Source organism: the organism of the source record quoted next, assembly GCF_019968985.1.
Source record: "MAG: Porospora cf. gigantea B chromosome Unknown PgB_NODE_190_length_30081_cov_135.97, whole genome shotgun sequence".
NCBI lineage: Eukaryota > Apicomplexa > Conoidasida > Eugregarinorida > Porosporidae > Porospora > Porospora cf. gigantea B.
In genome coordinates this window covers 16,402-30,081 of record NW_027178760.1, presented here as the reverse complement: position 1 = coordinate 30,081, position 13,680 = coordinate 16,402, and the positions used below count along the sequence as shown (strand labels likewise).

The window sequence follows — 13,680 nt, the reverse complement described above, 5'->3', positions numbered from 1 at the left end:
GGGAGGCGTAGGAAGATAAGGTGGAAGGCCACAGGTCGTAGTCTATTCTCCAGGCTGGAAACTCAAAGGCGGTGGGAATCGCTGTAGGGCTGACCGTCGATGTAGGGTTGACCGTCAATGCCGTTGTAGGGCTGACCGCTGATGCCGTTGTAGGGCTGCTCGTCGATGCCGTTGTAGGGCTGACCGTCGATGTCGCTGTAGGGCTATAAGTTGATGACATAGACAGGAAGAAATTTTCAGCAATCGCAAGTCGTTGGCTAATATCCGGCAGCCGGTTCTCGTCATACCAGTCATCGTACAGCATTCGTCCGTCCAGCGCAATAGCCTGGTGTTGGTAGTAATACCGCATGTAGTACAGCGCCTCATCAGATTGCGAGGTGGGAATCGCGGGAGCCGCGGCAAGGGCATTCACAAACATTTGCTTCAGATGTCCGACCTCAGAGGTATCTGCAGTTGATGGTTCAAACGCTTGGGTGAGTACTGCCCTTCGAGCTTCAGTGATCGGTACGCCTCCCTGGTTCTTTGTGACAACATCCAGGATGTTCGACATGCGTCTTTCGAACTCGACATCCGAAATAGGCCGTCTGTACGCGAGGTCAGGCATCGGATACAGTATCCCTTCCAACACCTTAGATATACCGAGGGCTGAGAGAACCACAGCAGCAAGCACCTGCATGATCTAGAGTTTATGAGTTAGATTTTTATCTTGATTTTTTTAAATCTAGTTTTGGTGATGTTAAGAGGGCTTACCTCGTTAGTGGTCAGATGTAAAGGGTTGGTGGTCAGATGTAAAGGAGTTTAACTCTCGATTTGAAAAAACAACTACTTCTGCTCTCTACTATGAGGCGCACAACTTGCTGGCTAGATCGATCACAACTGCCACTGCGAGTCTGTGCTTCTACTCTACATCTTCTGCGTTTTCTGGAATTAGAACGACGTCCACAATCGCACTGCACCATCTTCGTGACCACTAAACAGCCAGCAGCTCCGCGGATGCCAGGCTGTTACAGTTGCCTTGCTCTTGTTGTCCTCTGGAAAACTCTTTTTCTTCATATAGTTGAGCTTTTTAACTGGCACAACGACGGGGTACTCCAAGGCCTGTGACTTGGCATGGAGAACCGTCACGCTGCCGGAGAGGCCCACCGCGCACATGAGAGGCAGTTTCTTGTGGAAGGAGGAGGTGGTGAGGTCTTCGTCAGTCAAACGTGTGATCTTGAATGGGATGTTGGATCCTTCAATGTCGTACCAGTTGATTCGTCCCCCGGCCAAAACGCTCAGAACTTGCCCGTCGCCACTGACGCTTAGGTATGTCGAGCGCGAACCAGCCTTAAATTTTTTAATGACTGCCGCCCCCGCCCTTCGGCCATCAGGCTGCAGGTCGTACAGCCGGATGCCGCGTGTATGCCCCACCAGCAAGTACGGTTGTGTGGGGTGGAAGACGACGCCGGTGAGGCGGTCCAGCATTACTCGCAGCGGATGCATAGTCTGCCATTTGGTGACGTTGTGGATGGCCAACAGTTCCATGGGCTCTGAAGCCGACGCGGAGGAGCAAGCGATGTACTTTCCGGCCTTTTGCCAGTCCATGCCTTCGATGACTTGCTGATGACGGATGAACATTGTGAGGCCTCGTCGTTGGGGGAAAGGCAAGAGGACTTGCCGGTCGTCACCATCACTAAGACAGCTGTCGACAACACCGACTTCATTCTCTGGATCCATGTTAGGATGAGGTACTCCGCTGTCAAGTTCGTCGACAGTCCATCGGCATAAACTCTTCTTCAGCAGCCCGACTCGCTCCACAAGGGGTGAGAGCCCTAAAAACTGCAGACCCCTCTGCACCACCGGCTGATCATCAAACTCGTTCCACACGCGTTGGACGCGTTCGGCGTCTGACCAATCCGGGTCCACGTCCACGGGGCGTCTACCCACCATTTCCGGAAGAATCATCAGGATGAGGACGGTCTCCTTCGCTATCGCGAGGATCGGGGCCGAGGGGTGGAACCGCACAGAGGTGATCGGTCCAGGAAGCATACTCATTCGGGAGTAAAAAATGGGCAGGCCAGGAAGGGAGGGTGACAGCAGCATCTGAACAGCGAACGCTCCGTTCTGATAGCCCGTCGCAATGAAGGTCCCGCAGGGGGACACGTCCATTGAGGTGACGGCCACTGGCTCGCGGCGTCGGAACAGGCCTCTGGGCGGGTCAATTCGGAGGGCAACCCGGCTGGGAAAAGGCTTCAAGGAGCTGGCCGAAGGGAGGGCCGGCAGCATAGAATCTGGGCTCACGTTCAGCTTTAGTCGCATAGCGCGAGGACAGAGGTACAGGTCCAGACACCTGTCAAACCTTTCTCGGAGCGCGTTTTTGAAAACCGGCACGTTACGTAAAGATGCGTGTATTTGTCGGTCATCATCCACGTATTCAGGGCTGGGGTTGTAGGACGCGCTGTGGTCAGGAAGCTCCTCTTTCGGAGGGGGCACTGGAGGGTTGGCTCGAGTGACCTCGTCGGTGGCCCAGATGTCATGGAGTTGGTTGTAAGGATTATTTATCCATTCACGACGCTCCTTTAGGAGCAGTGGCTGGTATTGGTTCTTCTGGATGAGGGCTGCTATACGGTTGATATGATTGATCGTATCCCTATTGGGAAGGAACTGCTTCTTCGACTTCTGCGGCGCGAACATAGGAAAGACATCGTCCTCTCTCTTGTACTCCACATGGAAATCCTGTGACTCGGGAACGAATCCCAGGTCACCTGGGAACTCGGATTGCATGATACGGCGAATGATATCAATGTCCTTCGGACTAAGGGTCACGATCCGCTGGTTGACGGTGTCGTAAAGTGTGCGCCAGGCTGAGTCTCCCTGTTTATCCTTAGCCAACAGCTTTCCGACCTCGCTGGTATCAACGACCTTCATGATGCGCTTGCCGAGAATGTCGTAGCCGACATGCCCAAGTCCTTCGTATTTATCCGTCGTAGCGCCTTCAGTTAGACCGCTGCGATTAGCCTCGCCTTCCTCGTCGCTCTCCATGTCCTCAGCCAGCTCGAGGAGATCAGACAGCGTGATCGGCTCCGGTGCCGCCATGGAACCGTCCAGCAGACTGTCGTCATACAGCTTCAGTCGCTTTTGCTCATCCACCCATTCGAAGCGCGCACGTCGCTTGACCTCACGCATCAAGGGTGTGCTCTGGCGCTCCTTGTCTCGAACTTGCTGACGTCTCAGACGGCCGGTATCTAACCGCTGCTGCTCCGACCGCGTCTTGGGAATTGGTTTCTGATCAGTTTTCCTCAAGTCTTGCTGACCCATAAAATCACGGGTTTTCCTCACTCAAAACAACTTAACAGCTCCGCTTCTAGGTCATCGTACCGGATGCGGAGCGGTTGTACCCATACCGCGTCCTCCGTGGTCACTGAATCGTCAGCCTTCAACGGTAGAGCGTCCCAGAAAAACGTACAACCAGGGGGGAAGTCCGAGATCTGCGGAGTCCTGTGGACAGAATAAGAACAGCAGACACACAGTTGAATAGTAGATAAGCAACCGCCTACAAAAACCCAAAGATGGCCGCCTCCACCCATGCCAAGCTCACTGCGCCGTCCGCATCAAGTCTGTCGCTAACGAATAGAGATTCGTCGGAAGTCACAACATCGGCTCCTAAAGCAGCCACGTCGGTGCCATAGTCAGTGGCTTCGATGGGGTTGTTCGCGCCGTAGGGCTTGGCACTGTCGAAGCGGAGTTTGCGCCCGTAGAGCTCTTGGGATCGCGCGACATCGATGATGTCCCAGGTGGAGAGTTTCGTCTGCAAATCAGTATTGTTGTCACGAAAGTAGAAGAACCGTCGGTGTATTTCCGTTAGGAAACGTGCGAGGTGGGGCAGCTGCCTGTCGGAGTCCACCTGGTGCAGAGCGCTCGCGAGCTCTGAGTGAGTCACCTTTTGCCGCTTGGCTGACTCGCGGCAAGACCGTTTGAACCGGGCCTCGGTGCCACTCATCATGCCTCGGAACTTTGAGAACTCTGAGACACCCAACCTCCTGAGGTAGTCTGCGTTAAAGTCGTCAAAGTAATGATATGGCCACACTTTGCACAAAGCAGTGTCCTCGGGCCACACAGCAACAGTGTCGTCGCAGACTATGACAAGGTTGTGTTCGGAAGGGAATATTTTCTTCATTGATTTCTGGCCTGCGGCGTCTAAGAACGACCGAGCGAAGATTCGACCGCCAAACCACTCGGAGGCTGGATCCAGGATTTTTAAAGCCTGCGAGAAGGTGAACACGAGCACTCACATGAATCTTACCGCTACGGCATGCTCCTGGACTCCGGCTGTATACAGGTACAGTTCGAATAGCTCGCTGCAGTCCCGGAGGAAAGACAACACCCCAGGGCGTAGTTTGAAGTAGTTGTCGTAGGGACCTGTATGCAGCCACTCCAGCACCCACGTAGAAGTTTGCCCTCGCAGCCCTCTTTTTCAATGACTATCCGAAAGACGTTGGCCTCCCAAATGGCATCCAGCCGTCGCCGCTCCTCACAGTCCGTCATATAGTGCGGACAGCCAGCCTCACCGTGCAGCCTCTCGTCTTGAGGAGTGAGCACTTCAACGGGTAGGCTCGTGCGAGGCCAGGGACACGCGTGTGCGATCGTATGGTCCAGGTCCAGAACCAAAACCAGCCGGCGCGACGCGAGGAGCTCCGTCATCTTGTTGGTTTCCAGGCTACTGGCAAGAGCTGGCACCATGGTCACGGTGTCCTTTCCCAGAAACCCAACCTTAACGCGGTCCTCGCGAACTTCAGCGCCACACTCGGCGCACATCCCATGGAAGACCACCGCGTGTATGCACTGGAGTGCATCTTCGGACATTTGCAAAATTGTTTGCCGATGTGGAATGCAGGAGTGTCATTGCTGGGAACTCCGTTTACAGATGAGAGTAAGTTTGTCGATTGCCTTAACGCTGCGCAAGGCGCTAGTCATTGTGGCTGAATGTCGAATTCGTGACGTTTATCCTTTCCAGCCCTAGAGGACACACATGATCTCGAGCAGTTGGATGACCAGGAACGACGACGGCGAAAAGATCTCAACCAGAAAGAACGGTTCCATGGGGCCTTCACGGGCGGGTTTAGCGCCGGATTTCACAATACCGTTGGCTCAGCGGAAGGGTGGACTCCAGTTTCGTTCAGCAGCACTCGTCAGAAGCGACACCATTACAAACAGCGTATCGAAGATATCATTGACGACGAAGACAAGAACGAAATCAGTCTTATCAAGCCACTGTTGCTACAAACAAAGACCCAGTCAAACGATGCGAACCCACTCCACGCCATGCTTCGCTATGAGGACGACGAGTCGAGCCATCTCTTGGCCGCTTTAACGGGAAAACGTGGCGTTGACGACCTGGCGTTCGTGGTAACGGCGTTCACTCGCCAGCCTCGAGGCTTGGAGACGGCTCTGGCACAGATGCGTCTAGCCGAACGAGCTAGGGGTCTTCAACAAGAGGAACCAACCGTACCAGTGGTTAAGAAGAGACGTATCGGACCCGAAATTCCAGAAGGCTGGGCTCCGCGCGATGACGAGGGGGAGGTGTCGTTGCCGGGTTACGTTGCGGAAATCCCTAGGTTCTTTGGCCAGCTTTTTAGACCGAAACGGGAATTCGGATCTGTTGGGTACCAGTCAAAAGTCGTTCTACCACCGACGCGCCTCAACAAGACCCCTGGCATAGGGGTCGGAGTTCTAAACGACGATGACGAGTACAGTGCGTATGGAATCGATCAGACAGACATGCCTGCCTTCACCACTTCCGAGGCACTGCTACGTCTGGACGAGGAGGGCCACCGGCAAATCCAGAGCCTGGGAGACAGACCGCCGGCAAGGAAACCCGCTTGTTATTTCGACGGGCGAGAGCCCATATCGGGGTACAGCTTCGAAGACCGAGGGGACCGACGTCCTATTATTGCGGCAACGGCGCGGCTCTTTCCGCCTCGTAACTGGAATCTCCACCACGAGCCGCTTCCGGACGAGATTCAGGAGGCATCGCTCCTCTCGACGCAATTTCACGTGCAGTTCAAGCGGGTTGAGGCGATGGCCCTCGCGCCAAACAAACGACATGTGCCACTTTGGGATACCGAGGCCAGCAAGGAAACTATACTGGACTCGCTATTCGCGGGCCGCAGATTCGTGAAGGCCGGAGAAGAGACCACCAGCCACGGCAACGAGCCTACGAAACCTCTACAGGAGCGGCTTATGCTGAAGGTGAGGAAACTTCAGGCGTCATGCGTCTAATCTGTCACAGCGCCTGGAACACACCCACTTCGAATGTAACTGGGATCCGACAAAGCCTCTGTGCAGGTCTCTAGGTCTGCCATATCCCTTCCACCAGAAGGAGTTCACAAACGACTACTCACAATTGCTACAAGAAATGTACGGCGACAACAAAGTTGTGGAAAAGTAAGGAGACCTTCTTAGGGTAATAATAATCCCCTCCAGCGCTCCTGGACGGTTTGACGCGATCCTCAACGACACTCTCCAGCAATTAGCTGATCCTGTGGACCCTGTAGACACCGTGGTGGCTGATACAGGGCCCCCGCCCTCTCTGTTGGAGTCTGATGTTCTCGCGGAGCTATTTGCGGACGACAAGGATTATTTTTGAGGAGTCAAAATGTCACGATTCATTCGGCGGACACGACCTCCTTAACGTACAGCACGTTGTTGCACCTGATGAGGATCTCGCCAAGCTTGCCCTTGAAGGTCTCGTCCTGGTACTCTTCAGCGTTTTCTAGCTGCAGGTTAAGGTAGTTATCAAAGCTCTTCAGTGAGCCTTGGTACTCCAAGCCCCACTTGAGCTTGACACGAACATCCCTACTCACCAGGGATGAGAGGAATGGCCTTGGGTTGAGAGGGACTATCTGCGACATGCGCAATGAAAAATCACGATAATTGGGTTGTTAAACGTCACTTAGATAGATCAATTCACATGCATGCAGGTAGGCACTATGACAAGCCTAGAATGCAATCCTCGAGACCAAATAGAGTCCGTTATAGAATGGTGCCTCCGAGCGCCGACCGAATCAGATCCAAGGCCAAGTACTGTGTGAGCCCGTCCGTCCTAATCGCTTTGTGGTCCCCGTGCATCCGATGCCGCAACAAGTCTCTCGTCGGGTCAACTTCTACAATGTCCAGAGATACGAGTCGGGAGTGTTGACTTAGGTACTCGAGAATGTAGTGGGACTCGCGGTAGTTTAAGCCGCCTCGAGCTAGCGTGCCGGTGCCCGGAGCGATGGCGGGGTCGCACGCGTCGATGTCGAAGGAGACGTGCAGGGGGTAGACTCCGTCGGGGTCAAGGCGCTTAACGATGCGGTCGAGTTCGCTATGAATGCCATGTCGATCAATAGAGTGCATGTCCGAGACAACGACGTCAGAATGTATCCGAAGTAACTCCCTTTCCTCCTGATCAACGTCTCGTAAACCCAAGAAAGCGATTTCGCAGTCACGAAAATACTGAAGACCTGCGGCCCACTCGAATCCTACCGGTTGTTCCTTGAACCATCCCATCGCATGAGCAGCAGGCATTCCATGGTAATTGCCCGACTGCGAGGTCTCAGGTGTATTGCAGTCCCCATGAGCATCCACCCAAATCACACGCAAATCGGGATACTGTGTCTTCATCCCCATCAGTGTCGCAAATCCCACAGAATGATCCCCGCCCACGTTAAGAACGAAGTCTCCAGAGGCTGCAGTTGTACACACACTCTCGAAGAGCTTAAAAAGACTGCAGCCGGTGACCTCCTTGCGAGGAGAGTTTGTGGGTTCGTTCTCGTCTTCTGGGAGAAGCACGTCACCGCAGTCTTGGAATTGTAAACCCTGAGATCTGACGAGGTCCTCCAAGCCACCTGCACGAAGGGCTTCAGGTGCCTTGGACGGCCCTGCGTTCCTCTGACCCCTGGCAAAGGGCAAGCCTAACAATCGCACAGTGTTGGAGTGTAGTGGCATGAATCAATATTCGCAAAAACGCGGGATGGGTTCGAGACAACTAGCTGGAGGACTAGACCTCGCAGTCTGGCAATTACCATGGAGGCCAAATGTAGTTCGAGACAACTAGCTGTTCACAGATGCACTTGCACAGACTTACAAAAACTATAGAGGGGACTTGTAGAAGAAGTCGGAAACACAGTGATTTCCGCTGTAGAACTTCGAAACTGTGTCAACAGCCCTCACACGAGCGAGGTATCCCTTCGAGGTCTCAGACATCATGCGCTCGTCCAGGTACTCGAGTAGCTCAAGTACGTCCAGCATGTACAGGTCGTACAGAGTCAGCTCCGATCCCAACAAGAAGTGGTGCTTGCTCAGCTGTCCGTCGATGGCCTGCCCGTACTTGTCGTCGAAGCTCTCGACGAAGGCCTCGAACTTTTGTTTTCGCACGGCGGCGTCCATTTTGTCGTAGAGGACGATGTTAGTGATGGCACGGCGTACATCACCCATGATGCCCTTCCACATGCATCCCAGAGCCCTATCCTCCAGAACTTTAGGGAGTAGTTGAGGAAGCATCTTCTCCGTAATGTACATCACGATCGCGTCGCTTTGGGTCAACTTGATGTCATCCGTAATCAAGTAGGGAAGATTCGGAACCGTCAAGCCATGGCAGTTCTCCTTCTTCTCCTCAGAGAACCACGAGGCCTGATTCTTAATATCATGCTTCACGAGGCTCCAATCCTGACCAGCCATGTCCAAAAGCAAACGAGGGAGGTGTCCCAACGCTCTGATGTTCCAGTACCCAAGAGTGATGGCCATTTGTGAATATGTTGTTTCATCTCCCTCCAAGCACATGTGTCACAAATCCCACAGAAGAACGAAATCTCCAGCCAGCCAGAGGGAAGGGATTCAGGCGCCTTTGAGGTCTGGACGCTCTACTCAAGGACGCTCGAAAAGCCTGGCAGACCAAATGTAATTCACGATCACACGACACGAAACTATTACCTGCACAGACTTACGAAAACTACAGAGGGGACTTGTAGAAGAAGTCGGAAACACAGTGATTTCCGCTGTAGAACTTCGAAACTGTGTCAACAGCCCTCACACGAGCGAGGTATCCCTTCGAGGTCTCAGACATCATGCGCTCGTCCAGGTACTCGAGTAGCTCAAGTACGTCCAGCATGTACAGGTCGTACAGAGTCAGCTCCGATCCCAACAAGAAGTGGTGCTTGCTCAGCTGTCCGTCGATGGCCTGCCCGTACTTGTCGTCGAAGCTCTCGACGAAGGCCTCGAACTTTTGTTTTCGCACGGCGGCGTCCATTTTGTCGTAGAGGACGATGTTAGTGATGGCACGGCGTACATCACCCATGATGCCCTTCCACATGCATCCCAGAGCCCTATCCTCCAGAACTTTAGGGAGTAGTTGAGGAAGCATCTTCTCCGTAATGTACATCACGATCGCGTCGCTTTGGGTCAACTTGATGTCATCCGTAATCAAGTAGGGAAGATTCGGAACCGTCAAGCCATGGCAGTTCTCCTTCTTCTCCTCAGAGAACCACGAGGCCTGATTCTTAATATCATGCTTCACGAGGCTCCAATCCTGACCAGCCATGTCCAAAAGCAAACGAGGGAGGTGTCCCAACGCTCTGATGTTCCAGTACCCAAGAGTGATGGCCATTTGCGTGAATATGTTGTTTCATCTCCCTCCAAGCACATGTTTCCTTCCCACCGACATTAGTCTTGTGACCCTGTGTAGCAATCGCTCTCGCTTTTGCTCCTTCGTCTCCGCCTCTCGGATAGCTCGAAGAAAGGACGCTAACACAGACCGCCTCACCTCGTCGTTGGACTCTCCAGCCCACTCGGACAATCTCATTCTGCCTCGGTGAACGTAGAACTCGTGTTGATCTCCTGGCAGAGCCAACCTCCCATGCAGCATTTTCAGCCCGCAAATCACTCCCAGCTGTACAGCGTCTGGAAACGGAAGAACCATGTGCTGGACCTGCTCTCCGATAAGTTGCAAAGTGAGGCAGCACCACGGTGGAGGGTTGAGGTAGCCTATGGTACCGGGATCGTATCGCACGTCAGGATCCAGCCCGCGGTTCCACTGACACAGGGGTGATGAGCGGCCCCACAGTACGTCTTGGATCGGTGGGAACGGCTTGAAGAAGTCTTCTGGGAGGTTGTCCTTCTCAGAACGAGGCAGCCGTTCGCTGATCCACACATGTTTACCCTTAAATCGCACCAGCGCGTCCTTGGTGTAGTGCATCTTGTAGTCAGTCAGACATACGCGGAACCCTTGAGCGTGGACATTAATCTTACCCTCATGTTCCACGTCGTGTCCTCTGCTACGCATTCGTCTTCTCTCCAACGTCACAAGTGTGCCGCGTATTTGTATCGTGTCCGGTTTCCCAGCAGGCTCTACAGTTTCACCTTCTTTGACGACAACTATCTGCGGAAGGGAAATCTCCTCCTCTTCAAGGGGAATCAGTGGTTCCACATCTGCGTGAAACTCTACCCGCCGGACCAGATCTCCCACGAACTCTTCAGCGGTCATGTCATCGACTCCTTCAAGATGATAGAGGTCACACACCTCTTGGAATAGCGCTCTTCGCTTGGCACTGCTCTCGTTCTCGGGAATCTTAAGCAAGTCCGCGGCTTGCTGAGCCTCTCTAATCAGCTGCTGCGCCCTTCCAGCATCACGTGCATGCACGTCAGTGAATGACAGAGACGCCAGGGCCATATCCAGCTGTGACTGCGCCACTCTCAGCTCTTCCATAAGTTGCACCTTTTCCTCTCCCATTGAAAGGCAGTGAAGGGCCATGGAGTCAAACATCCTCTGGCGAGCACGAGACTTCTGGGCGTCTTCAGTCACCCGCGAGAACGCAGACTTTAGGTTGTGCCTCATGCCTGTCTTCTCGGCTGACAGCTCAGCCAGCTCGTTCTGTTGGCGTTCCACAGTCGCGGCCTTCTGAGCGTTATCCTCGGTAAGCACTTCGACGAGGGAGTAGAACTCGCGAGCCTGCGCCTCCAGGGCTGCGAGCTGCTCTTGAAGCCTCGCAGACTCATCGGCAGCAGCAGCGGCCTCCGCAGACACTTGGGTGAATTCCTCCAGCGGGACGAACGCATGCATGTCGCCTCGAGACTCCATCTGCTCAATTTGCGCTCTGAGCTGCGCGATCTCTCGCATCAGCTCGAGCTCGCGGTCTGCATCAAAGAGCGATGTCCGCCCTCTTCTTCTGGGCGCTTCGATGATTGGCGCACCCCCACCCCATTGTTTCAGCAAATTGACCTGTGTACGTGGAGAGGGAGGCAAGGATGTCGGAGTTGGTGAGGGCGGCACGAGATCCTTGTGTATCTTCCGAAATGCCTGCAACAACTTAGGTAAAAGATGTGAACTCTAAGGGTATCGTACCCGCCTTCGGCTGAAATCACCAGTCATGTGCTGTGATGTGTTTTTGTGTGCACACACAAAAATGACAGATGATGCATTTCTTCGAACACCTCAGTCAATCATTCCCCCGCAGCAGCTGAAGAAGCAGGAACAGCTGCAGGAATGTGCCAAGAACCCATACATTTCTCTTCTCAAGGCAGCGGTCTTGGGCTCTCTGCCAGGCCAATTGTTGGAAACGACCCAAGAGGTTCACATCAGGTCACCGATTCACAGACTACTAATATACTGCGGCGTCAGAGAGCCCTATCACCAAGCGCTATGGTCTTGCTGCTACAGCGAGAACCAGCCGAAACCTACAACTCCTGGCTACCTGAGCGCAGCGTTCTATGAATTGGACTTCTTCTTGAAGCGCAGCACTGTGAGCCGACAACGCATTCCAGGGCTGGTGCGTACTCTGACCAACGTTCCCCTGCAGGATGACTTCTACTTGAACCTGCTGTCTTGGTCAATCCGAGGGCACATAGCATTGGCCAAGAACTCTTCCGTGATCATCCTTGACAGTCAGGGGGACCAAACACTGGAGCTGTCGGAATGCAGTCCAAGTCAAATCGCTGCCACTTTTCCTGAAATCACATCTGTGAACTGGTCTCCACAGGGCACGTTACTTGCCGTGGGCCTTAAGACAGGTGCCCTGCAGATCTGGGACGTAGAGGTGAGCAAGATCCTTCGGACGCTAACACCACAGGGATCACAACGAATAGGATCTCTGGCCTGGCAGCAGAACTGCAACAGTGAGGCAGGCGGAGGCTTCTCTGTGCTGAGCTGCGGAAGCCGAGACAAATCCATAACTAACCACGACATCCGCAACCACGACAGCCAAATCAGCCGCTGGGAAGCGCACAGACAAGAGGTATGCGGAGTGCGTTGGTCTGGCTCCTACGCCAGCACCATGCTTCAGGGCGGATGTTCTGGAGCTAACGATGTCTCAAACATGCTTGCTTCTGGCGGCAACGACAACAAGATCTTCATTTGGCAACTCGGGTACGACACGCCTCTTCGGAAGTGGGATGAGCACACTGCAGCAGTGAAGGCACTCTCGTGGTCACCACATCAGGCAGGGCTACTTGCTAGTGGAGGCGGCACCAACGACCGGCATCTTCGATTTTTTGACGTACTGTCCGGCACCTGTCTTGGCCACATTGACACCGAGAGCCAGGTGTGCAACCTCGAGTGGTCGCTGCACGACACACAACTCGTATCTAGCCATGGATACACCCAACACCACCTTGTTCGGTGGGATTACCCCACGAAGGCTAAGCTGTCCACGCTGCGTGGGCATACTTCACGCGTTTTGTACATGGCCCAGTCGCCTGCGGGGAACAATGTCGTCACTGGGGCGGGAGATGAGACGGTTCGAATTTGGAGGGTGTTCAATAGCGAATGACTGCAGGACTCATAATCGAATTCCACATTTTGGAAGTCGACGATGAGTGTGAGGTCATGGTGTGAAACACCACGCAGAACCGAGTGTACGTTGGGAACTTGAGCTTCAAGGTCAGCTGGCAGGAGCTGAAGGACCACATGCGTACTGCCGGAGAGGTTGTGTTTGCTGAGGTCCCACAGGATCAGGCATCGCGGTCGAAGGGCTACGGTATTGTCGAGTACAAGACTGCTGAGGAGGCACGTGCTGCCATCGAGACTCTCCACGACACTGAGATTTTCGAAAGGAAAATCTTCGTCCGAGAGGACAGAGAGAGCGGACGTCGTGAGCAGCGCGGAGAGTATCGTGAGTACCAGCCCCGTGAGCCCCGTGAGCCACGTGAGCCACGTGAGCCACGTGAGTACCGCGGCGATCGCGGCGACCGCGGCGACCGCGAGTACCAGCCCAGAGAATACGGTCAAGGGCGCAATGAGCGTGATGGAGGTTATGGACGGGCTGATCGTGGTGATCGTGGTGATCGCGGTGATCGCGGTGATCGTGGTGATCGCGGCGAACGCGGTGAAAGGCCGTCTTTCCGTTACTCTGAGCCCGATCCTTGTCGCGTTTTCGTAGGCAACCTGCCCTGGAGGACGACGTGGCAAGACCTTAAGGACACCTTCAGAACTGCTGGATTCATCCAGAGGTCCGACGTGTTCAGAGGCCCTGATGGCCGATCTAAGGGCATCGGCATTGTGGTGTTTTCCACTCAAGAGGAGGCGAACGCTGCTGTGCAGGAGTACGATGGCTACGAGTTGCAAGGTCGCCAAATCACATGCAAGATTGATGAAGGCTCGTCTAACTACCGAAGCAGGAACTAGGTCTTAGATCTTAATATTCGTTGAAGTGCTTGTGGTACCTGCTGTGA

At 54.0% G+C, this 13,680-nt stretch overlaps 11 protein-coding genes across 19 annotated transcripts; 3 read left to right on the top strand and 8 right to left on the bottom strand.

Moving 5' to 3' along the window:
* Positions 1-62: 62 nt before the first annotated feature.
* On the bottom strand, positions 63-676 carry KVP17_002684 (uncharacterized protein; the record flags this gene model as incomplete). 2 transcript variants are annotated; one of them, XM_068519216.1, is made up of 2 exons in its annotated part: positions 63-195; positions 219-676. In XM_068519216.1, 2 exons carry the CDS (start codon positions 674-676, stop codon positions 63-65), a joined length of 591 nt encoding a protein of 196 aa, XP_068377447.1. The 2 variants fall into 2 exon arrangements, with proteins under 2 accessions (XP_068377447.1, XP_068377446.1); XM_068519215.1 differs by having other exon boundaries at positions 225-676.
* Positions 677-927: 251 nt separating this feature from the next.
* On the bottom strand, positions 928-3,297 carry KVP17_002685 (uncharacterized protein; the record flags this gene model as incomplete). The annotated part of the gene is made up of 1 exon (XM_068519217.1): positions 928-3,297. The coding sequence occupies one exon, from the start codon at positions 3,295-3,297 to the stop codon at positions 928-930; it is 2,370 nt and encodes a 789-aa protein (XP_068377448.1).
* A 235-nt stretch (positions 3,298-3,532) lies between these two features.
* Positions 3,533-4,842, bottom strand: KVP17_002693 (uncharacterized protein; the record flags this gene model as incomplete). Of its 3 annotated transcripts, XM_068519234.1 has the most annotated exons (3): positions 3,533-4,243; positions 4,283-4,398; positions 4,425-4,842. In XM_068519234.1, the coding sequence occupies 3 exons, from the start codon at positions 4,840-4,842 to the stop codon at positions 3,533-3,535; spliced, it is 1,245 nt and encodes a 414-aa protein (XP_068377463.1). The 3 variants fall into 3 exon arrangements, with proteins under 3 accessions (XP_068377463.1, XP_068377462.1, XP_068377464.1); XM_068519233.1 differs by lacking the exons at positions 4,283-4,398; positions 4,425-4,842 and having other exon boundaries at positions 3,533-4,156; XM_068519235.1 differs by lacking the exon at positions 3,533-4,243 and having other exon boundaries at positions 4,285-4,842.
* Positions 4,843-4,903: 61 nt separating this feature from the next.
* Positions 4,904-6,625, top strand: KVP17_002681 (uncharacterized protein; the record flags this gene model as incomplete). 3 transcript variants are annotated; one of them, XM_068519212.1, is made up of 2 exons in its annotated part: positions 4,904-4,973; positions 4,994-6,258. In XM_068519212.1, the coding sequence occupies 2 exons, from the start codon at positions 4,904-4,906 to the stop codon at positions 6,256-6,258; spliced, it is 1,335 nt and encodes a 444-aa protein (XP_068377443.1). The 3 variants fall into 3 exon arrangements, with proteins under 3 accessions (XP_068377443.1, XP_068377441.1, XP_068377442.1); XM_068519210.1 differs by lacking the exon at positions 4,904-4,973 and adding an exon at positions 6,269-6,427 and having other exon boundaries at positions 5,302-6,228; XM_068519211.1 differs by lacking the exons at positions 4,904-4,973; positions 4,994-6,258 and adding exons at positions 6,395-6,423; positions 6,463-6,625.
* A 19-nt stretch (positions 6,626-6,644) lies between these two features.
* On the bottom strand, positions 6,645-6,890 carry KVP17_002689 (uncharacterized protein; the record flags this gene model as incomplete). The annotated part of the gene is made up of 1 exon (XM_068519226.1): positions 6,645-6,890. One exon carries the CDS (start codon positions 6,888-6,890, stop codon positions 6,645-6,647), a length of 246 nt encoding a protein of 81 aa, XP_068377455.1.
* A 121-nt stretch (positions 6,891-7,011) lies between these two features.
* KVP17_002682 (uncharacterized protein) lies at positions 7,012-7,965 on the bottom strand (the record flags this gene model as incomplete). Its single annotated transcript, XM_068519213.1, has 1 exon — positions 7,012-7,965. The coding sequence occupies one exon, from the start codon at positions 7,963-7,965 to the stop codon at positions 7,012-7,014; it is 954 nt and encodes a 317-aa protein (XP_068377444.1).
* A 144-nt stretch (positions 7,966-8,109) lies between these two features.
* Positions 8,110-8,763, bottom strand: KVP17_002683 (uncharacterized protein; the record flags this gene model as incomplete). Its single annotated transcript, XM_068519214.1, has 1 exon — positions 8,110-8,763. One exon carries the CDS (start codon positions 8,761-8,763, stop codon positions 8,110-8,112), a length of 654 nt encoding a protein of 217 aa, XP_068377445.1.
* A 205-nt stretch (positions 8,764-8,968) lies between these two features.
* Positions 8,969-9,622, bottom strand: KVP17_002691 (uncharacterized protein; the record flags this gene model as incomplete). 2 transcript variants are annotated; one of them, XM_068519230.1, is made up of 1 exon in its annotated part: positions 8,969-9,622. In XM_068519230.1, one exon carries the CDS (start codon positions 9,620-9,622, stop codon positions 8,969-8,971), a length of 654 nt encoding a protein of 217 aa, XP_068377459.1. The 2 variants fall into 2 exon arrangements, with proteins under 2 accessions (XP_068377459.1, XP_068377458.1); XM_068519229.1 differs by having other exon boundaries at positions 8,969-9,556.
* An 18-nt stretch (positions 9,623-9,640) lies between these two features.
* Positions 9,641-11,131, bottom strand: KVP17_002678 (uncharacterized protein; the record flags this gene model as incomplete). Of its 2 annotated transcripts, none has more annotated exons than XM_068519201.1 (1): positions 9,641-11,131. In XM_068519201.1, one exon carries the CDS (start codon positions 11,129-11,131, stop codon positions 9,641-9,643), a length of 1,491 nt encoding a protein of 496 aa, XP_068377436.1. The 2 variants fall into 2 exon arrangements, with proteins under 2 accessions (XP_068377436.1, XP_068377437.1); XM_068519202.1 differs by having other exon boundaries at positions 9,641-11,092.
* A 286-nt stretch (positions 11,132-11,417) lies between these two features.
* On the top strand, positions 11,418-12,779 carry KVP17_002694 (uncharacterized protein; the record flags this gene model as incomplete). Its single annotated transcript, XM_068519236.1, has 1 exon — positions 11,418-12,779. One exon carries the CDS (start codon positions 11,418-11,420, stop codon positions 12,777-12,779), a length of 1,362 nt encoding a protein of 453 aa, XP_068377465.1.
* Positions 12,780-12,821: 42 nt separating this feature from the next.
* On the top strand, positions 12,822-13,633 carry KVP17_002688 (uncharacterized protein; the record flags this gene model as incomplete). 2 transcript variants are annotated; one of them, XM_068519223.1, is made up of 4 exons in its annotated part: positions 12,822-12,827; positions 12,857-13,163; positions 13,225-13,334; positions 13,364-13,633. In XM_068519223.1, 4 exons carry the CDS (start codon positions 12,822-12,824, stop codon positions 13,631-13,633), a joined length of 693 nt encoding a protein of 230 aa, XP_068377454.1. The 2 variants fall into 2 exon arrangements, with proteins under 2 accessions (XP_068377454.1, XP_068377453.1); XM_068519222.1 differs by lacking the exon at positions 12,822-12,827 and having other exon boundaries at positions 12,917-13,633.
* Between the last annotated feature and the right edge of the window lie 47 nt (positions 13,634-13,680).